This window comes from Podarcis erhardii (genome assembly GCF_964252035.2).
Source record: "Podarcis erhardii genome assembly, chromosome: 15".
In the NCBI taxonomy this organism is placed as follows: Eukaryota; Metazoa; Chordata; class Lepidosauria; order Squamata; family Lacertidae; genus Podarcis; species Podarcis erhardii.
Genome location: NC_138505.1, coordinates 40,082,728 through 40,106,880, shown reverse-complemented (window position 1 = coordinate 40,106,880; position 24,153 = coordinate 40,082,728). Strand labels below are relative to the sequence as shown.

Here is a 24,153-nt window from a genome sequence, read left to right as displayed (position 1 = left end):
CAACATAAATATTCAGGGGGCAAAGCAGGACCACTGAGGAGAGGAATGGCCTGAAGATGCAGTGTGTGTGGCCTGGCTCAATTTCTGAGGGCCAGTTGATGAGACCTGGACTCATATTTGGCCTCCAGACCTGAAGTTCATCATCATTCCTGCACTAAGCTATTATGGCTAAGAGTTACAGTAATATTTTGGTGCCCGGCAAGATATTCATGCAACATCCAACTAGCATGCCATGGAGAAAGCTTGAAATGCATTTAAATTAGAGCTGCTTGTCAGTAGGGATCAATTTCTGCCCAGTGTCAGGTTAGCAGATGTTCATTAATAAGTTGGTTCTGTCTTGTTTCCATAAGCAAAAACACAATTGTGCTGCACATTTATCCTAAAATGAGCATTTTGTATTGCACTGCATATTTTAACCTAAAATAGAAATTTTATATGCTTTTTGAGCACAGAGCAGTATTGAAAAAAATGGAGAAGTGCAAAAATTATAACTGCAATCCAATCTGTTTATCAGTCTGCCAAGTATGAATTGGTCCAGTTCTCTGGTGTCCCCACTTGTCAGGGAGGAGAAAGAGCAAGCCAGAGGAAGCATCTCAGGTGCAAATCCCCCTTTCAGCCAGGAGGTTCAGAAGCTGGGTTGGGCGAGTCCCAACTTCTCAGCACTACCTATTTTACGGAGCTGTTATGCAGTATGTGCAATATGGATGCATTTATACCCCACTCTGAATCGCTGAAGCAAAGCAGGAAAGCTTTATTCGGTCTTATGTGCATGACTTTGGTTACATGTGGCTGAGTCGGCAGTTCTTCTTGGTTCAGTGGAACAACCCTGTTCCCAGAACAGCACAAAACCATAATAAACAGATGATACCCTAAAACAGACAAGATAGGGAAGGCTGTTATAATGAACAGGCCTGGTATTACCTGCATCAACAAGCCTGTGTAAGTTGATGACATGACATTTATTACTTGGACAAACCTGGTTGCTACCAGTTAAATAGGAGTGCTGTGATTTTGCAAAACAAAGACCACACCCTTAAAGGGCACAATCCAGGTAAAGTGAAGCATTTTTTTAATCATTCTGTTAGTTTTGATGAAAAAGAGTGAAAGCAACAATTCATTGGCTTGGCTCTTCTTTGGAGGAATAAGGCCAAAGTGTGAATTATTCTTCAGCACTGGGTAGATAATTAACAGGATATAAGTAAAATGAATTTCACACAAACATGCCTGACTAACATTTGTTTGATTACCAAAAGTTGGTGAGCAAACAACCACGTCCAGCTCCTACACCATCTTGTCTCAGGAGACCTGCTTATCAGTTCCCTTACCATACCTCTAAGGAAAGGGGTGGGTGTGAGGTCTAGCACCCCAGCAACGACACTGTTGCTCTAAGGGTTGCTGGCAGAATCAGCAGGCTTCTCCTCCTGCCCTGCCCCCACCCCGGACATTTTTGGCATTGTAGCCTCTCTCGTGGCCCCCCCCCCTTAATCAATTGCTTGTGCCAGCAACATGCACACTTTAAACCTCTGCAACAACCCTACCACAGTGTTGCCCTGAGAACAGAGATTTAAACCTCTCCACCTAGCCCAGTGCTTCATTAAGGAAATAACCATCATAGTGATGGAGATGTTTTGTGTACCTGTGTGATTGTGTGTGTAGTGTGTCACAGGCATGCAACCCTCAGAGGATTGGCAATGTTTGGCACTCGGGCCAAAAACATTTGGCTACCCCTGGCATACAGAGATACACCAGATATATAATCTGCCCAAATGGAGCCTGGAAACAGAGCAAAGCAGCATGGACAGAGTCGCTCCTGAAAGGATGACATGCTTGCCAATTGCATAGCTGTTGGCACAAGGACACACAAGGGCCCTCTAGCAAGGAAGCAAATTGTGTGGCACCCTTAAAGGGTCAAGGCTTTGAATTTCCCGTGAACACAGCAGGTGTCAGCACTTTTCAGAATCCAGAGCTTAATGCATCCTATCTAGCTAACGCTGCAGCAGAAAAGTGTTACCATGTGGACCTGATAAGGAAGCCTCAATGCATTCCTGTTCCTATATTAGGTAGGTGTAAGTGTGAAGTTGGACACCAGAACAGCCTGAAGTGCGATCCAGATCTCACCACTAAGGTGCCCTTCTGCCCTTAAGCAGAGGCTGCGTTGTGTCAGGCTACAGCACAAGAAAAGGTGAGGTAGCAGCAGAACATGGCTGACCAGCCACCTTGCCAAGCCCCACACCTGAGCAGATGCTGCTCAGCCAGAGATGCTAGAGGTGGGGCACAGCAAGAGTGGACCTGTGTGAGAACTGCATGCCCTTACCCCGCTCTAACTCTTCCCAGCAGAACCCAAGAGCATGAAACTCCCTCAGCCGTGAGCAGGAGGAGGTAGGCTGCAGCTGCTGGTGCTCCTCCTACCGCCTTCTTAGGACAGCGGATTTAGAGATGCACCCTAGCTGATTCCTTGCCCCTTGATGTTGAGGTTTCAGAGCCTGGACACCATGAAGCCAGCCGGGAAGTAGCTGGGCTGAGCTTTAGAAAAAAGTCCCCTCCCACACAGGATAGAGGCAAGCAGGATCACAACCAGAAGCCTCCAGCCCACTTTGCACTTGGTCCATCTGCCTTGGAGGCAGGCAGAGCGGTAAAAGATCTCCACAGCATTTGTTGTCAGACTTCCGTCGCTTCCTTTCCCGTGACCTGGGTCTTCTGTTTTTGCTCACTTCCCTTTTGCTTTGGGATAATTATTTTCACTGCTAAGGGAGGTGCCTTGATGAGGAAACAAGCTGGAGGCAGCAATTGGAGAGCCTCACAGGGGAGAACTGCAAAACAGAAGGATTTGTACTAGGAGCTGATGAATCTGGGCATCTTCCTGCCCCAGCAGTTCTCAGTCCTGATGGCACTGGCATGCAAATTCCATGGGGACGGGTGTTGGGTGTGGGGAGTGCAGTGCCTGGTTTTGGCAAAGCTTCTGCAGCTGGGAATAAAACCATCTCTGAAGACCATCCTGTTATCACTGCAGCATCCCCGTCCTCGCCTGGAAGGAAAGGCCATCTCCCCGCATGGCTTGCTGTGAACAAAAGTAGATGCATTAAAGGTATGCAAATCCTATCAGTCTTTGGTGCAATTTCTGAAGTTCTATTCTTTTAAGGGGAACAGCATCAATGTCCCCACACTCTGCAGGCTTCGAAGGAAGGAAGGAAGGAAGGAAGGAAGGAAGGAAGGAAGGAAGGAAGGAAGTTAGTTCTCATCTAGGATATGAAAATGTCTAGATCTACAAACTGGTGGAAACAAAGGCAAAGAGGACCTACATGGGAAAGTCTCAGCAACCCAAAAGTCAGCTTATTCTCTCTTTTAGCAATAAAACTGCTAGCATATTTCCAAAGCTAAGCAGGGTCTGGTATGGTTTCAAATTGGATGGGGGACTGCATGTTGAGATTCTTGCATTGCGGGGGCTGGGCTAGATAACCCTCAGGATCCCTTCCAACTCTACAGTTCTATGATTCTATAACACTGAAGTCGGTGGAACCACTTTAGGGGAATTAATAAGCCACTGAACAGTTATAAACAAAACCCAGCCTACAAAGCCCAGCCTTGTCCTCTAAATACTCAAGTCTACAGTTGCCAGATTACATCCATTAGATTTTGCAATAATAAACAGCCACATACCTTGTTAATTTCTTTATGCCTCTCCTTAGTAACGATCTCCTCAAGGACCTCGCCATCACCTTTAATAAGTCTGGAATTGAAACTCAGATTGTAGTCCTGGCCAACTTGCACAAACAGTAGATGTCTATATGCCCTTCCTATCAACAGAGGGGGCCATAGCTCCCTGCTTTGCATGCAGAGGGTCCCTGACTCAACCCCCAACTACATCTCCAGGAAGGGATGGGAATGTCCTGTGCCCCAAACACTGGAGAGCCTCTGCCAGTCAGTGTGGACAATACTGGGCCAAGAGGACCAGTGGTCTGGCCAGTATGAAGCTGCCTCCCATAGTTAAGAATGTGAGAATGTAGGGATCGCCTTGCTGCAATGGGGCCAGCCACAAAGAATGCCAACTCAGCTGCAACAGAAAAAGCAAATTCCAAGCTGGAGCTTATGAGGGGTAGGATTAAAAGCAGGGCTGTATTCAACGAAGTTCCACTCAGAGAAGAACCCTAACTGTCACATTTCAAATGGTCTTCTCTGAGTATGACTAAGGCTGTATACAATCCACAGCTACCAGTTTCATGATGCACTTCGGACCAAACCGCAAAGGGATCCTGTGAACGGTGCAGAAAAGGGGACACAACATAACCGCAAGTTTGGAGCACCTTCCCTACATTAGGGGCTTTTAAGTTTAGAAAGGAAAGGTTCATAAGCTGGAGAACATGGCTTGTTGTGCCCACTCAATTATCACCGTCCAGTTCCCCATTTGTAAGATGGGAACAACAGTGACTGAGCACATGGTGATGTTGCAAGGGGAAAATAAAAGAAAGTGTAAAAGCTCTGTGTGTGGTGCTTTTAAAATGATACTATTAATCAGGGTCAGCATTTGCAAAAATAAACTGCCAATGAAGGAACTTAAGAACAGAAAATACAAAGAGCTCTGTAAAGAAACTGAACTATGTGGTCGTTTCAGAGGAAAATGCAGATACAGGAGAGAAAACCCAGAGGGTCTACATAAATTTAACTTAGTGATGATCTTCTAGTGACAACCCCACACACACACAACACACCTTGTTCTTCCTGTTTCAGGGTCAACGACTCTCCTTATCACACTCTGCCGAGCATCCCACTCCTCTTTCGTCATGGGCTTCATTGCTTGGATGCGGGATTTCTGCTCATCTGTCAGGGCTGAGAGGCAGACCCAAGTCAGAAAACAGTGGTCTCACCAATAGCTCTGGTATTACCACTGGTAGGGAGAGCATTTTTGTTGTTCAATCCCACAGAAAAAAGGCTCCTCCAGTGTGTTCAAAAATCACTGCACTATCAGTTAAAAGTACAAATAGCTTAGTAATGATTTTTTAAAAATCCATCTAGTAATAAACAAACTTACAGAAAATGGATCTAATTAAGGTCACTATTGCAAAACTGCAACATTCATTTTGCCACTTATTAACCAACAGTGTTGTTATTGTTTTCCAATCCTACCTTGCCTGGAGGAGGATCTTACCTGGCCCGGAGTCTCCCAGGGTCTCTTTCTGCCACTGGTCCAGGGAAGGGCCAGGGAGTGCCTCCCCCTTGGTTGCTCCCTCTTTCTCCCTCCCCTTTGATTTATTCTTTGCTTTCTTCTTGGTTTTCCTCTTCCTCTTCTTCTTTTGCTTTTTATCTTTCTCTTTGCTTAGCTTCTTCTTGCTCTGCTTCCTCCTTTTGCGGTTGGATTCATCGTCACCTGACACATCTGGAGAGGAATCGGAAGAGGAGGACGATCCAGAAGATAAGGAGCTGGTCTCGGAGGAGGAGCTGCTGCTGCTGCTGCTGCTGCCTCTTCTCCTTTTCTTCTTCTTCTTCTCCTTCTCCTTCTTCTTCTTCTTTTTCACTGGAACCCAGCATCAATCAGAAGTCACCAGGGAATATCTATCATGTTGCAATACATCACCAGAACTGTTACCCAAAGGGAGAAAAAAACTGAGGGAATTCTCTTTTCCAGCCTGGACAGAACCCAGAACTGGAACTTGTTGTTTGGCTTAATTGCTGTGCAGTGGCGTAGCGTGGGGGGTGCAGGGGGTGCCGGCCGCACCGGGCGCAACATCTGGGGGGGCGCACTCGCCGCCTCCAGAGTCGCCGAAGAGCCTCGGGGCTCAGCTCCTTTGGGAGGAGGGGTCAGGCTGGGCGACCAGGGGGAGCAGCAGGCGCCAGCAAGGAGGTCCGGAGCTGTAGCCTGGCCAGGATCGCGCGCAGGACAGGGCGCAAGAGGGAGGGGAGAGTCGAGCCTGTCCCCCCCCCCCGCGAGGACTGCTGCGAAGAGGCGGGAGGGAGAGGAGGCCCCTTGGGAGGAGCGGGCGGGTGCTGGGGCGGCAGCGCCGGGCGGGGGCCGAGGGGTGGGCGCCCCCCTGCGAGGGCATCGCCTCGCCGCCGCCGCGGGCTTGGCTGGGCCGCCGGCCGAGGGGAAGCGCCAAACAAGGCCAGGATCCAGGCCCGCCCCGCTCTCCTTTTTTGGCGCCCGGTTCCGGCTCCCAGGTGTCCTCCTCTCACCCGCTCTCGCTACCAGTGGAAAGAGAGACGGAGGTGCAGCGGAACCCGCAGCCTTTGCAGGCGCCGCCCGGCCGGGGGAAGGGAGCGCGGAGGAGCCCCGCGGGGCCTGGGCCCGGCCAGCCGAGCCCTCCCGAATTGCGCCCCGCAGCCAGGATCTTGTGGCGAGGAAGGAGCCCAGTCTGCGCCCTCCTTCCCCACAGAGCTGCAGAGGGAAATCAAGGTTCTCCTGCTAGTTTCTCTTCTTCTCTCCCCCCCACTGCGTTGCAACCGTGCCCCCCTCGGTGCACATAGCACGATTGCAATCTCTCTCTCACCCCCCCCCAAGTTAAACTAATGGAGCAAGCCAGCGCCAAAGATTTGTAGAACTGTGAATACCCCAGCCCAGGCAGCAGCAAGAAGCTGGCAGCGGCGGCAGGTTAGGGGTTAGGGGCGCAAATTACTTGCCTTGCCCCGGGTTATGGGGCGCAAATTACTTGCCTTGCCCCGGGTGCTGACAACCCACGCTATGCCGCTGTTGCTGTGGCTTCACCTCCAAGAATAACCTAGGTGTTGTAACTGGGGTTGGGGAGGCAACTAGTCTAGTGTCTCCATGGGATTCTTTGCCTGGGGTTGGGGCAGCCAAGACATATTTCTAACCCATTCATATGATTTGAATCTGTTGCATAGATGTGGCTCTGAAGTCAGTGCCCAACAAATGATATAATCAGAGGCACTGATTTTAAGACACACCTGGATGTTACAAAAGGCAGCTGTCAGTGTGCAGCCATCGCTTGCTTGAGGGACAAAGCTTAAGAAGGCAGTTTCAAGCCCTGGTGGTTCTGGTGGGAAGTTCTATGAAAGCAAAAGCAGTGATAATTTAAAAAAATCAACAACCACAGGAGAAATACTCTGCTCTGCAGGCTGCATTCTACACAAGTGTCTCATCCTAAGCAAACAAGGGGGCCCTGGTGGAGGGTGCGGGGAGCAGCCTCCATGACCAGAAAGTGACAATAGCTCCCCCAGCAAACTGCACTACTGGCCAACACTGGCAAATGCTACCCCATTGAGAGATCGGAGTTCTGCATTTCTTAGGCCATTGCTTCAGAAGCAGCTGACACCCTCTCCCACATCCTTACCTTCTTTGCTGGAGGCTGAGCCCATCCGGACCCTTGTGGGCTCAGATCCTCTTTTGCCGGCAGGAGACAAACTCCTCCTCCTCCCCTGGGATTCTCTGCTGCTCTTCCTCCTTTCCTCCTCCTCCTCCTCCACATCTCGCCTGCTCTGGGAGACGCTTCGGCTCCTGCTCCGAAACCTTTTCCTCGCCTGGCTGTGAGCCATCCTACTCTCAGGTCTGTTCCAAACAAGGAGATCTATTTACTTGCTTGGCTACCTATGACCATCCTGCCCTTGAAGATCACACTCAGTCTTACTCAAGTTTCAAACCAGCCAGAAGTAAATGTCCATTCAGAAAGGTCATGGTTAGGGAAATTTGGTCTTGCAAGGTTTGCAAAATAGCAGCATCCCCTCCATGTTGCTAGTCAGAGCCAAGGACTGCACTTTGGCCTGTTCAGATGGGAAGCCACGGCATGGAGTCATCTAATCCTTCCTTAGGCATTGGGGCTACAGGTGACTGCAAGGCCCTGAAAGTTCTATGCCATGTGGTTCATTCTTTAAAATGAAAGGAGGGAGAGGCTGTGACCCTCCTGAAGCTCCTAGACTACCAACTCCCACCATCCCTGACCACGCCGACTGGGGCTGATGGGAGCTGGTGTCCAACAACAACTGGAGGCCCACATCCCTGCCCTACATCCCAACACAAGATCTTTGCTAGCCTTTCATGTGCCACAATGGGGGTCAGGTTTTTTTGTTTTTCAAGCTTGGCAACCTTCCTCGGATTAAAGCAGCCTTGGAGCTCAGCAGCCAGGGCTGTTTCTCTCAGGGCAACAACAACTCCCCTCAGTTGACTAGAGGAAATGTAAAAATAAAATAACCACAATAATTCATTCATCATTAGCATTGGATAATTTCTAGTGCACAACCCTCTTTTTCGTAACTCAAGAGCAGCTTGATTTTATTGTCTTCTTTAAACTGGCAGCTGCCGTTTCAGTTTGTCGTTTTATTTGGCTCTAGTAGGTTTGCCTGATCTTCTTCTTCTTAACTGTACTTTTTATTCCCTACTACTTTGTAAGTCGCTTTGGGCTGCCTTGGGCATAATTAAGTGACTAACAAATCTTAATAATAATAATAATAATAAGCCACTCCGGGAACACAAATCGGTGTCAACGTTCCTCTGTGCAATTCGTGCATCTACATATCTGCGCGCGCGCGCACTTCGGCCCCTTTAACACCCAGCCGCGCGTTGACCCTTTTAAGAAAACCCGCGCGGTTTCTGCTGTCCTTCAAAGCCTTTCCACCCAATCCCTGCGCTCCGTCTCCCCCGCCCTCTTTCTAAGCCCCGCCCCGCCGCCTGCCAGATAAGGGCTCCGTCAGGCAGCCAACGCGCATGCGCACTGGATGCCTACTCGCAAGATCTTGGCGGAACCAATTTCGCCCCGTCCCGCCGGACTCACCGAGCCGGGTCAGGGCCTCACCCCGAGGGAACTCGGCGCGCGGAGCAGCGTCGTTGCAGAGGCTGGGCTTCTATGGCTGGGCTGCGCCTCCGCAGCCCCGGAAACCGAGCGGGGCCCCCAGCAACTCTTTCGAGTTTCCTCGGCCACTTCCTGTCTGCGCCTCGTCCGTCGCCATGAAGTGTCCGGCGGGGAACACTGAGGCCGAGCATCTTGGTTCCCAGCCTCCCGAAAACCCCATCGGCCCCGGGAGCGAGTGGCGGGAGGTCAGGCCAACATCTGGAGGGTGCCGAGTGGCCCAGGGGGATCCCTGCAACCAAAAAAATCGGGGGAAGCGGAGGCAAAGAGCGAGGACCCCCGTTTTCTTTCTTTCAATTTTTAAGGGAAAAAAAATTATCCTTTTGTGTTCTGTACGTGTTTGTTCAAAAATATCCAAAGTGGCGTTCAAGAACAATAATCATAAAAAGAAGCAAAAAAATAAAATAAAATGGTAAACCACTTTGTGGGATCAGTTTAAATCAGAAGGTGGAGCGTGCATCTTTTAAAATAAATATTAAAAATGCAGCAGTATAATCCATATTTTTAACAATTGGCAAAACATGCATTTAGTAGTTACTTACTACATTTTTATCCCACCTTTTCATCACAGAACTCAAGACAACACATTTTTTATCCTCACAGCAATACTGTAAGGTAGGTTAGGCTGAGCATAGCCCAGAATCTGGCAGCAGATTTGAGTCAGTAGCGGTTCAAGCCTGGATTTGAACGCTAAATAAGCAAACAAAACAAAACCTGCCCCATCTCTGTTTAACACTCTTAACCACAAAGGCTTTACTATAATGATTTTGTACAGTACACTCTAAGGTACAGTATGTCTACTATTGAGTTCAATAGGGCTTCCTCCCAGGAAAGTGTATATAGGATTGCAACCTTTAATTAGTCCAGCTCTTATACGAACAGTGAATATTTGGGTCCTGCTTCTTCAGTTTTCTTATTTCTTCCACACAAAACGCAACAAAATAGAATTTATATTCTGTACCACTATTATCTTACCCTTGACTTTAATGAAAATATGCTATAACTTCCATGCATGTCAAACTGTACCCCAGTGGGTTGGTGAAAGAACTGTGTATTATTGTTGAAAACAGCCATATTAGCAATTGTCATGGGGATTTGTCTACAAATATAATGGCCAGATGTGATTTTGACAGAATAGAGCTGGACAAAAATATAATTGACTATTATTTATTGACAAGTTTTATATGACTTATTGTAGGTTAGGTTATCTCTCCAGCTGCTGCAGAGAGGGAGGGAAATTCAGGAGTGTTGCTGTTACTTAAAAAATAAAATGAAATTCTTTGCAACCTGCTTTGGTCTTTCTAGCATAGCTAAAAAATACAATAGAATTTTGTTGGCACCTTGGTTTCCCCCCCCCCCTTTGCTTAACGAGCTCAGATTACAGCTGCCCTCCCCCTCCTCTTTGCCTGCTTCTTCTCCTCCTGTCAGCATCTGAGCTTCGCTGACAAGAAGTGACTGCCGCGGCATTCCCTCGCAGGATGGCATGGGCAGGGTAAAGGTTTTTATACTGGGTAGTAGATTGCAGCCTGGTCTATTGCTGTCATTTTATGGATCAATGGTCTCGCTAGATAGTAAAGTTTATGTAAAATTGCTGTTTTAGGGGTTGTTTTTCATCGTCTGGAACGGATTAATCCGTTTTCCATTACTTTCTATGGGAAAGCATGCCTTGGTTTTAAGACTTCTTTGGTTTAAGACCAGACTCCAGAACGGATTAAGTTCGTAAACTAAGGTACCACTGTAAAGCATTATTTAATGGTACTAAGAGCCATTATAAAATTATAAAATTGGTGAATTAACTGAAAGGTAAAAAATTGCTTAGAAACATAAAGAGTAGCTTCCTATTTAAAAGGTCAGTCTATTGACGCTTATATAGTGGTACCTTGGTTTAAGAACAGCTTTGTTTATGAACAACTTGGATTAAGAATGCTGCAAACCCGGAAGTAGCTGTTTTGGTTTGTGAACTTTGCCTTGCATGCAGAACATGTTTCGCTTCCTGTTGAGTGTGTTCCATTTGTCAATTGAGTCCCCTGCTGCTATGGGAAAGCACGTCTTGGTTTAAGAACACTTTGGTTTAAGAACGGACTTCCGGAACGGATTAAGTTCAAAAACCAAGGTACAACTGTATATTGAAATAAGTGTGTTGAATCAAAAGTCTTAACAAAACATCCTTAAACAATGAAAAGGCAACAATCATTTCATTTCCTACACCCTTTATTATACATCACTGTAATGGCCAGATGTGATTTTGACAGAATAGAGCTGGACAAAAATATAATTGACTCAGAACACCGACATTTCAAAACACACAACCATTCTCTCATCCCATTCACAGGGAAATGAATGGTGTTGGAGATTTTTTTGCCTCCTTTCATCAGGAGGTTACTTTTGCATTAATAGCTGTGTGCAGATTAAAGTGGACATTTGATTGCATCTAGAGGCTTGCACCGAGCAAAGACAGCTGTGAGCTGGCCTCTGAATTGGAAATTGTATGAAATTAGTTTGCTGGGAAATCAAGGTAGACAGTTGGAAATGAATTAAATGATGTTTTTTAAGGTTAGAGATAACTGCAATTGTAAGAGCTATCAGCTTGATAGGAGGTGGAGGGGAGAGTAAGGGATTATTACTGACCCTTTCACGTGGTGACTGTCAACTGTAAGTCACAGAAGACATCTAGCCATCAGCATAGGCTCCAATCCTCATGTAGCACACTGTTGGCTACAATGCACCCACTGCAACCACCTTTCCCTGGAACCCAGCAAAGAGCTCCTTAACTCCCTTTCTCACCATGCACATGATAGGCTTCTGTTTCCCATTTTGCACTTCCAGCGCTTGCTGCTGCCTGCATCTTGTCCAAAATATGGCAAATTCAAAATGAATTGTACATCAGGAATTTAGCTCCAGCATAATTGGCAAGCGAAGTAAGTTGGCATCATCTTCCCAGTCAGCAACCTGTGGTCTGTAGGTCTGTTTGCACTTTTTATTTCATGTAGTTGCACTGATGCAAGGCTGGAAGAAGTCTCTCAGTGACTTGCAGCAGTTGGAACACCGACCCCAGCCAATTGAGATCCTTCTTGCTGCTCTCAGCACTATTGCCAACTCGCCTTTCGGTGTCTGAACCACCACCTGCTTTTTCTTATTCTTTAAGCTACAGAAAAACTAGGGCAATGCAGCCAGCAGCTGCTGATTTTGATTTGCTGCCTTTGTGCAAAACAGGAGAGGCCTCGTGATTTTTACCTGTGTTTCAGCTTGCATAACTCGGGTGGATAAAAAGGGGATGCAGAGCTGTACAGGGGAGGGCCTACTTTCAAAAACAGGAAAAGTCCTCCCTAAAAGGGTAGCTTTGTTTGCTTTAGCAAAGCAGATTTGCTTTCCTGCTCCTGTTGACAAATACCTGCTACTGTGTGCCACCTATACTGCAAAACAGACACCTGTCTTTTAGGGATAAATGCTGATTTTTACAATCCGTGATCACAACCATAGTGTTTTGATTAGCTGTTGTGGCATCTGCTTCTGCATAACCTTTTCAGTTAGCTTTTCAGAGTGTGTTCAGTGCCTTTAATGTATGACTTTAATGTATGACACATTCTCTCAGCTTGGCCTACAGAAAACAGCTTGGGGGCTACTGCCAGTATTGTCATCAGCCCCTCTAGCAACGTCTTCAGTGAAATCAAGGCACAGGATTTGCCGCACATCACCTCCTTAGGTTAAGGAGCACACATCCAGAGTTTCAGGCTGTATATTTTCAGAATTCCTGGTGAACCCATCTCCAAATCCCTCTGCCTGCACCAATTCAGGCTCTCTGTTGCACATGGGGCAAAGATAATTCCGGACAATGGACGATCGCATCCAGATAATCAGGTTCCAGCGCTCCCCAGAGGCGATAGGCAGCGCCCCATGAATTTGTCCTCCCCGGTGGAACAAGCCATGGAAGGGAACATGTTCAACTTCGATGTACTTTGGCACTGGGTTGCTGTCCTTGAAAAGAAATAAGAAAGGCAACATGTTATTATTATTTAGAATCATAGAACTGAAGAATTGGGATTCTGAGGGTCATCTACTCCAACCCCTGCAATGCAGGAATCGCAAATAAAGCATTATGACGGGAGGCCGTCTAACGTCTGCTTGGAAATCACCACCTTCCAAGGGAGTCCATTCCACTGTCGAACAGCTCCAGTTGCAACATTCACACTTTTATAAATCAGGTGATCAATGCAGCATATTTAGTACTTGAGTAACTGTCTGACTGAACTTATTATAACCCTTTCATAGCAATTTAAATCTTCACTGTTTTTCAGTTGGCTGAAGTCCAGCTATTCTCCCCTTCAAGACAATCCAGACCAGCAGTAGTCTCCCTAACTCCACATAGTAGTAGTAGTAGTCGTTGAAATTGTATTACCTGCCCTTCACCCAAAGGTCCTAGGGCAGGTTACAGCAATGAAGGCACAATATTGAAAACAGTTTAAAACAGCTTTAAATTACAAAAATACACATTTAGGTGGCAAAAGAACTTGCTGAATGCTTCATCCTGAAGGCCCCAGATGTGCCTCTCTGGGGAGGGAGTTCCACAGGTTAAAGTCAAAGAGTTCAAGAGAAGCAGAGAAGGGGGTGCTGGATACTGACCCCACCCATGCCGCTTCCGTTGGAAAAGGGGCGTGGTTTAAGCAGCCCGGTCGCCCCACCCCTGCCCATTGTGCCCCGCCCCTTTCCCTGCAAGGGTCCAGGTGAGTGCAAAAATCTTTGGGGGTGCAGCAGGCATTTTGGGGTGGGGGCTGTGGGAGGGTGCAATGCCAGTGGGATGATGGAGGGGGAGATAGCTGGCTTCTTTGTAAGAAGAAAAACATACAGAAGGCATGTCCAATGTCCGTTTTGGGGGCCTAACCCAGCCCGCTGGTTGGTTTAATCCGGCCCCTGTGGCAGTATATTTCCTGGGGTAAAATCCTAAAAACACCTCAACAACTTCAATACTAAAAAAAGGTTAACAACTTTGGTTGGCCGTTTGGTCAGCCCTCACGGCCCTTCACTTCATCAAATCTGGCCCTCTTTGAAAAAAGTTTGGACACCACTGACTTAGGGGTTCCACAGAGAGGGCTGTCTTCCAGGCCACTGTTTGTTAGCAGCTGCCTCTGTGACTCATGATGGTCCAGTAAAATGAGACTGCTTTGGGTCAAAGCATATTGGACAAGTAGAAGGATTTCTTCACATCTTTTGACATGAGAAACTCACTGCTGCAAGCTGTGGATATGGTGGGTGACTTAGGTGTTTTTGAAAAGACCTGGTATATCCCAAAGTTCATCAGCCCCAGGGATGGTCAGGGATGAATGAATTCAGCAACATCCAGAGGGCCACACATTCCTCACCATTGGATTAAATGGAACCTTAGACCAAAGTCTATTGAGGTTAGCATTACTTATTCAGTAGGGACCACTCTGCCTCTGGAAATTCCCTAGGAGGGCAAGAGAGGGAGGCAGCATGTTTCTCTGTTGTTTAAACCCAGCAGCCAATAAGCAGAGTTATACTGCTACTATACATGGAAGTTCCATGTAACTGTCATGGGTCTGTGCATAGCCAACATGGTGCATTCTGGGTATTCTTGGAATCCACCTCCCATCAGCCCCAGGCAGTTATCAGGGATTATGAGAGTTGGGGTCCAAGAGACTGGTTTTTCTGTTCAAAGTCATTAACACATCTTGTGGCAGTGAACTGCATATGTTTCTTACAAATTCTGTGAAATAATAGGCATAATAAAGTGAAAGTAAGCCATTAAAAGAAGACACACCTTTCTGAATTCAGCAAAATAGAGGTTGCCCTCAGTGAACTCTTTCCCCAGGGAAATGTTGAGAGTCACTTCCGCATTGTCATAGTGGGAACTCAAATCCAGGTCTTCCTGCAAAGCATATTTCACCACAAAGGCCTTATGGCTATCCAAACAGCCTCCCCCACAGTCTGGGTAAAGCAAAGCTGTGAGGGGTTGTAGGTATTTTTCACGCAGAGAAGTGATGAAAGTTTCATCCAACCCAAGTTCGTTTAAGAGAACCTGCAGTGGGTCATATATGAACATGCAAAAGAAAGAGTTAAAGGGGAACCAAACAGAATGCAAAATAAATATTTTTTTGCAGAAGGGTCAGGGCATTTTGCAGTGGTCAGGTTCTTGCGATGGCAAAAAACTGTCCTCCATTTTCTAACATGCTACATTCTCTCAATTTGGATAGTAAAGATTTGCTTCTTTGCCCAGTAAGGACTTTAAGATCAACAAATCATAGAATTGGAAGAAACCACAAGGGTCATCTAGTCCAACCCTCTGCAATGCAGAAATATTTTGCCCAGCATGGGGTTTGAACCCACAACCCTAAGATCAAGGGTCTCATGCTCTACTGACTTAACTATCCCAGCAGAGGAATGGAACCTGGTTCCACTGTCCTTTTAAATGTGTTGTGGGAGGGGGGATTATTGGCCTGTTTCCGTTCTTATTTTTATTATGTATTTTGTGTCTTTTATATTGCAGTTTTATCTTGCGAACCACCCTGAGATCTATGGATGAAGAGCAGTATACAATTTTAATAATTAATAATATAATAGTAATAATATATAAATTCATTATAATATGGGGTGAGTCTAGGTAAGCATAATAATAACCTTAGCACTCACCTAGCACTTTGTTTGTCTGTTTGTTAATTAGAATGTACAAAATGCCGAAAAAAGAAATACATAGACAAACAAAAAGTAAACTACAACTTACACATATAATAATCGAACCCAACCCTGTGACAACGCATCACCCCCTCCCCAACTTCCCTCCACCCCATCTTGACTTCTGTATATTTTAGATTGGATGGTACACATTGCAATCTTTTAAGGTATTACCTTTTATTTCGTTTCTATCACGTTTTATTAATGATTTTTGTTTCACTTTACTCTTTTAATCTAAGCATATCAACACGTTCCTTTTGGAACAGTGTTTATCCATATATTCTTCAAAACATTGCCATTCTTGTCTAAGTTTTTGGTTTGATTGCATTCTTATGTAAGCAGTTAGCTTTGTCATTTTCATGAATTCGCTTAGTTTGTATAGCCAGTCGGCTTTTGAAGGTATTGTCTCGCTCTTCTATTTACTGGCAAATACAATCCTGGCAGCTGCTGTGGCATATAAGAAAATTCCTTTCTTATTTTGCGGTATATCAGACCTAGTAGATATGCCTCTGGTTTCTTTTGTAAAGACACTTTTAACACCTTTTTTAAGTTCTTCATGAATCATACCCCAGTATGCCTTAGATTTTTCGCAAGTCCACCAGGCATCAAACAATGTCCCTTCTTCTCACCTAGCACTTTGGAGGGCTCAAACTAATTGATTATCTTCTTGTGATCCTTACAGTGATCTATACTACAAGACTGTAATTGCTATTAACCCCATTACTACAGATGGGGGGATTGCCAAGAGAAAGCAACTTGTCTAACAGTACAATCCTAAATAGTGACTCTTACCCCATAATTATTCATAGAGTTGGGCCTCCCTTTGGGTAGCTCAGATTGTTCAAAGTTCTCTAGCTCCTCAATGAAAGCTTGACAGAATTCTTTGGCAAACACTGGCAGTCGGTAGATTCTCTTATCTGTTGTGGGGAAGATGGAAAATAAAATCGGAAGAAGATAGCACATAGCCACTTGCTTAATCACCTGTAGTGGAAGAAAATCTCCTCCTGGCGACCAGAATGGGAAGGGGGGTGGTGGGGTTTTTGTAAGTGCAAAGAAAAGCTGGTTCTCTGTTCTTCTTTAATGGGTAGGGGCCTTGGCTTGGTGGCAAAGACCATGTTTTGCATGCAGAAGGCCCCAGGCATCTCTGGTTAAAACCAGTGCTTTTTTCTGAGAATACTCAAAGCACCAGCACCATTTTTCTAGAAGAAAACCACTGGTTAAAAGTGTGGCACTGATTGTAACAACTTCATGGTGGATACCAGCACTTTTTTTCCTAGAAGAAAAGCACTGGTTAAAATGATTATAATTGGAAAGTCTGGGGTAGACACACCTCTTTGCCCAGGACTGTGGAGAGCCTTTGCCAGTCAAAACAGAGTGCACTGGGCTAGATCATCTATGTTAAGAAGAACAGAACATAAGAAGAGCTCCCCTGGATCAGGTTAGTGGCCCGTCTAATTGAGCACAGTGGACAAGCAAATGTATGGGAAGCTGAATGCAACAGTAATCTCCCCACTTGTTATTTCCAGCAGCTGGCATTCAGAGACATGCTACCCCCAACTGTGGAGACAGACCATGTTGTTATTTTCAGAACTGGAACCTTCCGAAGTAAAAACCAGTAAAAAAAAAAAAAAGTCTGCATCTTTTCAAACCGAAACCAAAGAGGCCACTTAGACAACATGGAGCATGCAGTCATTTCCTTTTGCAGAATAGGAAACAGCCTTTTAAAAGCCAGCACCTTCTGGGCATCTTTTTAAACGTGAAGGTAATATGTATACCACTAATTCCCTCAAAGAATACAAACTGCACATATGCTTAACCTATATATTAAAAATAAATAATATGGGCAGCCCCTTACCATGTACACATATTGCTGATAAATTAACTCAGTCTCCCCACCTGATATAGATTCCACACGCTCCAAGAGGCCTTGAAGATCTGCACCTTTCGATGTGGAGTATCTGACTGTTTCTAAAAATTCTGGTGCCAGAAATGATTCCTAGTATTGGAAGAGGAGAGGAGGGTGGAAAACAATTATTTTCACACACACACAAGCTACTTCTGTTTAACCTGTTTTTAATGTGCTTCAACTTTAATTTTGTTCTTGGACAGAGTGAATAATGGCGGCTGGCGCAGAATTAACCATGAGGAGGAGGAGTGGGGTTGCAAAGGTGTGCACCTCTCTTTACATGACACTCTACCCCGCCCAGGACAAATTCCCAAAAGGGGGTGCAAGTTCCATGCAGGGCTGAGTAAGATTAGCACTGTGTGCCTTGTAGAAGAATTGCTTTGGGACAACTCTTGTGACAACTCTTTTTCTTATTTGTGCTGCTAAAAGTACAGGCAGAGTCTTGTCCACTCCCCAGTGAGGAAGCCCCTTCCCAGAGGAATGGTGTCAGCTGAAAATGGGCTGCTACTCAGCAACTATTTCTAATGAACAATTCTGAATTCTGAATCTGCACTGTTTTTTTGATATTTTTTTTGCTAAACTGTTTTGGTTTTGCTTTGCTGATACATTAGCCTTTGTAGATATTATTAAATGGAGGGAAAGTGTGATTTTTTTTCTCAATGTTTTGTTGTCGTTTTCAGCTGCATTGAGAATAAACCTTGCTACTGAAAAAGCAGCATACAAATATTAAACCAAAATTTACCCCTCTCCATTAGCTGTGCCCCGTTAACCACAGTATATCAAGACCAACATTAGCCAGTGTGTTAAGAGTATGCAGGTCCCATTTTATCCAGTGATCGCTAACCATCTTCAAGTCTGCACCAACTTGCAGGAGTATAGACTCTGACCCTACTGCTAAACTGTTGTACGGAAATGTCACCAGAGTAGAGGCCATTCCTAAAATATCTCTAGCTATGGACTTGCATGCAGATAGAAGAAACAAGTTATTTACCTGTAAAGTATACAGTTGAGGATGCTTTGGCTTGTAGTTCTGGGAAATTATTGCTTTCCTTTCCCTAGAGCGGGACTCTAATTCCTTTCTCCTCTGGACTTCTTTTTCAACCTAGGAAAATTCATTCTGAAGCTGAAAGGCTGTAACTCAGTGTAGAATACCTAATTTACATGCAAAGAGTTCTAAGCTCAATAGCTCAATGCGTAGTCAGTCAATGTAAACCAGAGGTGAGGAGGGGAACCTTTTTCAGCCCATGGGCAACCCTCCTGAGACCACATATCAGTCATGGGCCAGACCAGAGGCAAAAGTGAGTGGAGATGTGGGTGCGAATCACACAAGAAGCTGTATTCCAGCCATGCAAAAGTCAAAGGTTTACATAGTATAGTACAGGAGTGGCCACCTCTCAAGAGACTGTGATCTATTCACAGAGCTAAAAACTGGCAATGATCTACCCCCTTTTGGGGGGTTCAGGTCAAAGGTTGAGATTTTTAGGGAGGAGGAAAAGTTGTTGAGCTTCTTTGGGGGGAGCCAGTGATCTACCAGTGATTTACCACAGACGTCCAGTAATCTACCAGTAGATCACGATTTACCTGTTGGACGTGCCTGGATATACACCTTTCCATCTAGGCCCCCAGGCTATGGGTTCTGAACCTCTGGTGTAGACAGTAGGGAGTTAGGTGGACCAAAGGTCTGATTCAGTACAAGGCAGCTTATGGAGATGTATCACTCTGGTCTTCACCATGTTTGGGTGGATAGGTCCAGGCTCCATATTTAAGCAACAGAAATGCCAGGGCTGTGTAATCAATATTATTTATATATGTTTAGCCCACCTCTGTGCGCTTTTATTCAGAAGCAAACCGTATGAGTTCTATAGAGTTCATCTGGTCCCTGTGTATAGGACTGCAGTCTACAGAGCGCTCTGAAAACTGGATTATGTCACTGGAATATTCTGCATATCAATGCAAAGGCTGTCTCTGGCTGTTGACATATTTACTACAAAGCCAATCCTGAGACCATATGTAACTGTTTTTACCCACTTCCTCTGGAGAGAAGAGCTGAGAACCTGACCTGTATCACCAACTACCTGGGGCCAGAAGCAGCAGCTCTCCCCCTGCCTCCATTACACATCTGTGTGAATTTTAATTGGTAGCTATTGGTAGCCAAATCTGGTTGAAAAGCACAGCATAAAGTATAGCATGTACACAAGATCAGACTGTTAGTTCTCTCACATCAAAGCCAGGTACAGTACCTCTTGGATTACTGCCTCAAATTCTTCCACGCTTCTGCAGCCCCGTTGTCTTAATACCTGTAGGATAGAGAGATGCTGAGTTTATATGTGTGACACATGTTTTTGTTTTCTACATTACAGTCCCAGTCCTTCCACACCAATGCCGCTATGGTCTAGACAAGCATGGGACTGTCCCTGAAATTAACCCACAAGACTTACATAAGCCAGAGACAAGACCTCTTTCTGTACCTCTCCAGATACAGTAGGGTTTTTTGTTTTAAAAGGCACGCCAGTCTGGATAAAATTAAAGCAACAGTAGTCTCTGATGTGTACCCATTTTTTGCACTTAAACACTGTTGGAGAAGGCTTTATGTGCTCACTCAGAAGTAAACCCTATTCAGCTCAATAGGACTTCCTATACGATTAAAGCCCAATTCTCCTCTTTCTTTTAACCTAGACGTAAGCCCTGTGGATACATTTCTTTACTATGGCCATTTCAACATAGGGGGTTGCTTACTATTACTTGCTATTGTATTTGCTTCATTCTGAGAACTTTTTTAAAACTCTAAAACACAGTACTGTAACGGTAAGCAGCTCTGCAGTACAATCCTAAACGTGTTTACTTTTTAGTCTGGAAAAAAGTTCACTGGGATCAGAGGAATTTACTCCCTAAAGTGTGCGAATTGAGACTGCCATCCTCTCCCCAAGTACCTGGGAGTAAGCCTCATTGGATCCAATGGGGCTTACTTCTGAGTAGACACGGTTAGCATTGCATTGTTAGAATAATATGCGTACTATCCCCCCGCCCCTGCTTTCGTTGCGTGTAGGGAATTATGACTCCAATCCGGACTAACGATGGGAGAGGAGGGTGCACGTGTATAAAGTCTCTGCTCTCCGGAAAACGTCCACGGCGCTATGGATTTACCGGTCCATAATCCCTCCGCAGCTGCTCTGGATCCCCGCGGTAGCGGAGGTGAAGCCCATACCGCGGCACGAACAGGTTGTCGGTGAAGAAGCAGGCACAGGCCAGGAACGGCCCTGGCCTCGGCCGCATACCGCTGGGCTCCATGATTCCAGCCGGACTCCGAAGAGGAAAGGAACAGATCTCCAGGGGCAACGGGTCCGTCGGCGAAAACGCCCCGGTAGGAAACGAGCGCTCTCCTTAAGGGAGCGTCGACAAATTACACTGAGACTTGTAGGAAGGAAGAATGAATGAAACCTGCTACTACATCGCCCCAAACCCAGGCTATCTGTTTCCCCACAGTAGCCTATCGGGCGCCCTCAGAAAGCGCACAGGCAGGACATGAAGGCAATAGAGCCGTATGGCACAGCAGTTTTGTTCCCCACTGTGGGGTAGGCTATGCCTGCATATGGAGGTTCCATTTCTATACTGTCACGTGGCTAGTAAGAATTAAAAAAGAGCTCTGCCAGATCAGAACTGAGGTCCGCATAGCCCAGCAACTTGTCTACCTCAGTGGCTGACCAGTTGACCAAGAGGCAATAGACCTCTTTTTCTTTTGTTGCTCTCCCTGACCGTCACTCAGAAGGACACTGCCTCTGAACATGGCGATGCTCCATATGGCTGTGGTGGCCAGTGACAGCTGAATTATTGTGTTTAAAAAAACCACCTAATGACCACGACAGCATATTGTGATAGTCAGTTTCACTGAGCAATGTACAAGCATGCAAACATTTAAGAGGTAGAAGCAAAAGAACATTTCCCTCCAGTCATATGCATATATATCTCAGGGTAACACTTCATGCATCTAGTGTAGTGGTCCAGAAATGCTTATGCCTTAATAAATTTGTTAAGGCACCACAAGATTCTCTCTTGTTTTCTGGCAAGAGGATTCCCTTTCCCCTTAACCTGATCCGATTGAGGCTACCCTTTCTTTCTTTCAAGTGTTTAAATTTATTTTTAATTTGCAAACATAGCAACTAAGCAGCGGTACCATCATCAGCCTACCTTAACAATAAGAATATTTCATCAGTTATAATATAACATATAAATTAATATAAGCAGTCAGTTTGTCCAAGCACGTATCCAGATACGACTGATAATTACAAGCCAGGCATTCCAATGCAGAAAGGGCAGTAAGATCTGCAGACCACTGAGTAGTGGCAACTACAAAGGCTTGCAGGCTCCACTTAGTCCAAGACTACTCTTGAGTAAGAGGTTCGAAGGGGCTGCCACTGTTTGTATCTGTTAGGCTTCGTCTGCTGAATGCAACATGCAAAGCTTTTCTCACCTGTCATGTAGGGAACAACTGTACCTGTTGGATCTCTGCCTGTCATACAGCTGTTAAAGGCACAGGAGCCCTGACCCAGTGCAGGGAGTGGGATAGATTGGCAACCTTATTTAAGGAGTTGAAAGCGCAGAGGGCATTTGAACATTTGGAGCAAGCAACCTTCCGTCATTTTCCTTTGTGGCAAACAATTAACTTGTTCGTTTCCTGAAGGAGTGTCTGGATCCCTGACAGCTGTGGGCGGGTCCAGGCTGAGCCCCTGGAGAGGTACAGGCAGGTTTACAAATATCTGTATAAGGGAAGGTATCCCAGGCACCTCACAGCCCGGCAGAAAAGGAGCCTGTGGAGGAGATACGCCATGAAGTCTGCAGTGGGATGTAGGAGGACAGAAGCCTTGAAGGCTTTCAAGCAGAGCTCGGAGGACCATCTGTTACGGATGCTTTAGCTGAGATTCCTGCATTGCAGGGGCTGGACTAGATGACCCCCAGGATGCCTTCCAACCTGCAATTCAGCATGGGCAGGGGTCGCGAGAGGCCTCGTGATGCAGGCGGGCGTTTTCAGACGGCCCCTTGAGCCGCGTTCTCGCTTCGCCTCGGCTCGCAGGTGTTGTGTCTCCTTGAAACAAGTCCGGGTCGCTGCCTTCCCAGCTTGGGGACTGGGTCCCTGAACTACCGGGCTGACCTGCGGCTGAGAGGAGCCTCCTGCCCGTGGCCTGGAGCCAGTCGGGACCTGGGGCTGCTGCCCGGGACATGTCCCAGCCCCCAGCATGGACTCTGCTTTGCAAGTGGCCGAGGAGGAGGTGGTGGAGTCCTGCAGCCCCACCAGCAAATTCGAGGACATTTTCCGCTTGCTGTCCGAGGGCTGCTTTCCCCACAGTTTCTGCTCCATCAAAAGGAAAAACCTGAAGCGCTACGCTCAGAAATTCATTGTGGAAGGTAACGCGGGGGAGGGGGCAGAGCAGGAGACAAAACAAACAAGCAAGGCTTTTGTTGCATGCGCATCCCCAGCGAGGCTCCTCCTGTCACTGGGTGGCTGCTGTTTTTAAAAGAGCTGCTTCAAGACATTTTAAATGTCCAGCTTCACCCGAGCAGCGGGGATGAGTCCTGACCACTTTCCATTGAAACTGAATCTAGACTATCCAAAGCTATCCAGGTTCCCATGCGGATTTACTTTCCTGACCAACCATCCTCTCTTTAAGCTTGAAGGCTTTAATAGGAGGGAATGGGGACCTCTAAAGATGCAGTGATTCAAAACCACTGTACCATGATGTCACTGTGCACGTTTTATGAGTTGCTTTTCCATGAAATTGCAAAGTGTACACAATTTTGCACACATTGACTAGGAAGCAGTTCCCCTTGGGCTCAAAGGAGCTTGCTTGCTTACTCCCCAGTAAGTGTGTTTAGGATTGCAGCCTTAACAGCTTTGAATTCCCTCAATAGAGTTGGAAATGGAAAGAGATTAATTCCTAAAAAGGTAGGTGCCGTAGGTCCAAGTAGCCTCCCAAAAGGCCCCATCTCTTGTGCCTAACTGACCTTACTAGTGGGCATACAAGGAGAGCCTCTGTGACTCATCTTGGAGCTCTGGGAAGTACAGAGACAGCAGAACTTCAGGTGGCCTTCTCCCAAACATGCATTTTGAATGAACAGGAAACAAGTGCAGCTGGTACAGAATCTTTGTAATTTCTTTTGAACCAAGGATAGCCAATTAGTGGCCTGCTGGAGTACAGCTACCATCATCCCCAAACATTGGACATGTTGGCAGAGGCTGTTGGGAGTTGTAGTCCAATGAAGTTTTGAGGGCACCATGTTGGGTATCCCTTCAAGCATTTAGCCTGTACAAGTATCTGGACTCCTACATTTTGCTGCATTTGGAACTCTTTAAAGGCAGCCCCAGGTGGAGCACATTATAGTAGTCCAGCTGGTATGTAAGCAGAGCATGAATATTGGAGACAAGATCTGTTTCTTCTAGAGAGGTTGTAGATGGTGTACCAGCCTAAGCTGACAAAAGGCACACCTGTGCTTCTACAGATGGAGCCAACTCCAGAAGGACACAGCAACCTATGAACCTGATCTCTCAGAGGGCGTTTTAGCCCATCCAGAACCAATTGCATGACCCCATCTGAACTACAAGGCTTTTCTGTCATCCTCCCACAGGGGGCTGCCTCTATTATGTGGGTCCAAAGAAAGAGGAAAAACGTGAAGTCGTGGTTGATCCAGAGAGGCGGCGGCAGGTCTTCCTTGAAAGCCACTTCTCCGATATTGGGAACCATCTTGGGCAGAAGAAGACAGTGCACCGGATTCAGAGCA

At 46.2% G+C, this 24,153-nt stretch overlaps 2 protein-coding genes across 6 annotated transcripts; both read right to left on the bottom strand.

The window, feature by feature from the left end:
* Positions 1-727: 727 nt before the first annotated feature.
* Positions 728-8,945, bottom strand: ARL6IP4 (ARF like GTPase 6 interacting protein 4). 2 transcript variants are annotated; one of them, XM_081841644.1, is made up of 6 exons: positions 8,715-8,945; positions 7,281-7,495; positions 5,144-5,509; positions 4,707-4,824; positions 3,658-3,727; positions 728-3,058 (listed from the first exon to the last, which is right to left on the bottom strand). In XM_081841644.1, the coding sequence occupies exons 2-6, from the start codon at positions 7,480-7,482 to the stop codon at positions 3,002-3,004; spliced, it is 813 nt and encodes a 270-aa protein (XP_081697770.1). In that variant the 5' UTR covers positions 7,483-7,495; positions 8,715-8,945; the 3' UTR covers positions 728-3,001. The 2 variants fall into 2 exon arrangements, with proteins under 2 accessions (XP_081697770.1, XP_081697771.1); XM_081841645.1 differs by lacking the exon at positions 8,715-8,945 and having other exon boundaries at positions 5,144-5,492; positions 7,273-7,783.
* Positions 8,946-12,334: 3,389 nt separating this feature from the next.
* OGFOD2 (2-oxoglutarate and iron dependent oxygenase domain containing 2) lies at positions 12,335-22,478 on the bottom strand. Of its 4 annotated transcripts, none has more exons than XM_081841636.1 (8): positions 21,851-21,872; positions 20,527-20,762; positions 19,623-19,679; positions 18,374-18,484; positions 17,373-17,472; positions 16,269-16,393; positions 14,566-14,823; positions 12,335-12,764 (listed from the first exon to the last, which is right to left on the bottom strand). In XM_081841636.1, exons 1-8 carry the CDS (start codon positions 21,855-21,857, stop codon positions 12,489-12,491), a joined length of 1,170 nt encoding a protein of 389 aa, XP_081697762.1. In that variant the 5' UTR covers positions 21,858-21,872; the 3' UTR covers positions 12,335-12,488. The 4 variants fall into 4 exon arrangements, with proteins under 4 accessions (XP_081697762.1, XP_081697761.1, XP_081697759.1 ...); XM_081841634.1 differs by having other exon boundaries at positions 12,587-12,759; positions 21,851-22,476; XM_081841635.1 differs by lacking the exon at positions 14,566-14,823 and having other exon boundaries at positions 21,851-22,478.
* Positions 22,479-24,153: the final 1,675 nt, after the last annotated feature.

Coding starts and splice junctions, on each gene's coding strand:
- OGFOD2 (XM_081841636.1), bottom strand. Junction 19,680..20,526: donor TGCGGAGGGATTATGGACCG/GTAAATCCATAG, acceptor TCTATCCTACAG/GTATTAAGACAACGGGGCTG. Junction 17,473..18,373: donor CTCAACTGTATACTTTACAG/GTAAATAACTTG, acceptor TTCCAATACTAG/GAATCATTTCTGGCACCAGA.
- ARL6IP4 (XM_081841644.1), bottom strand. CDS start 7,482: ATGGCTCACAGCCAGGCGAGGAAAAGGTTTCGGAGCAGGAGCCGAAGC. Junction 4,825..5,143: donor CCTGGGAGACTCCGGGCCAG/GTAAGATCCTCC, acceptor TCTGCCTCTCAG/CCCTGACAGATGAGCAGAAA. Junction 3,728..4,706: donor CCTGAAACAGGAAGAACAAG/GTGTGTTGTGTG, acceptor TTTCAATTCCAG/ACTTATTAAAGGTGATGGCG.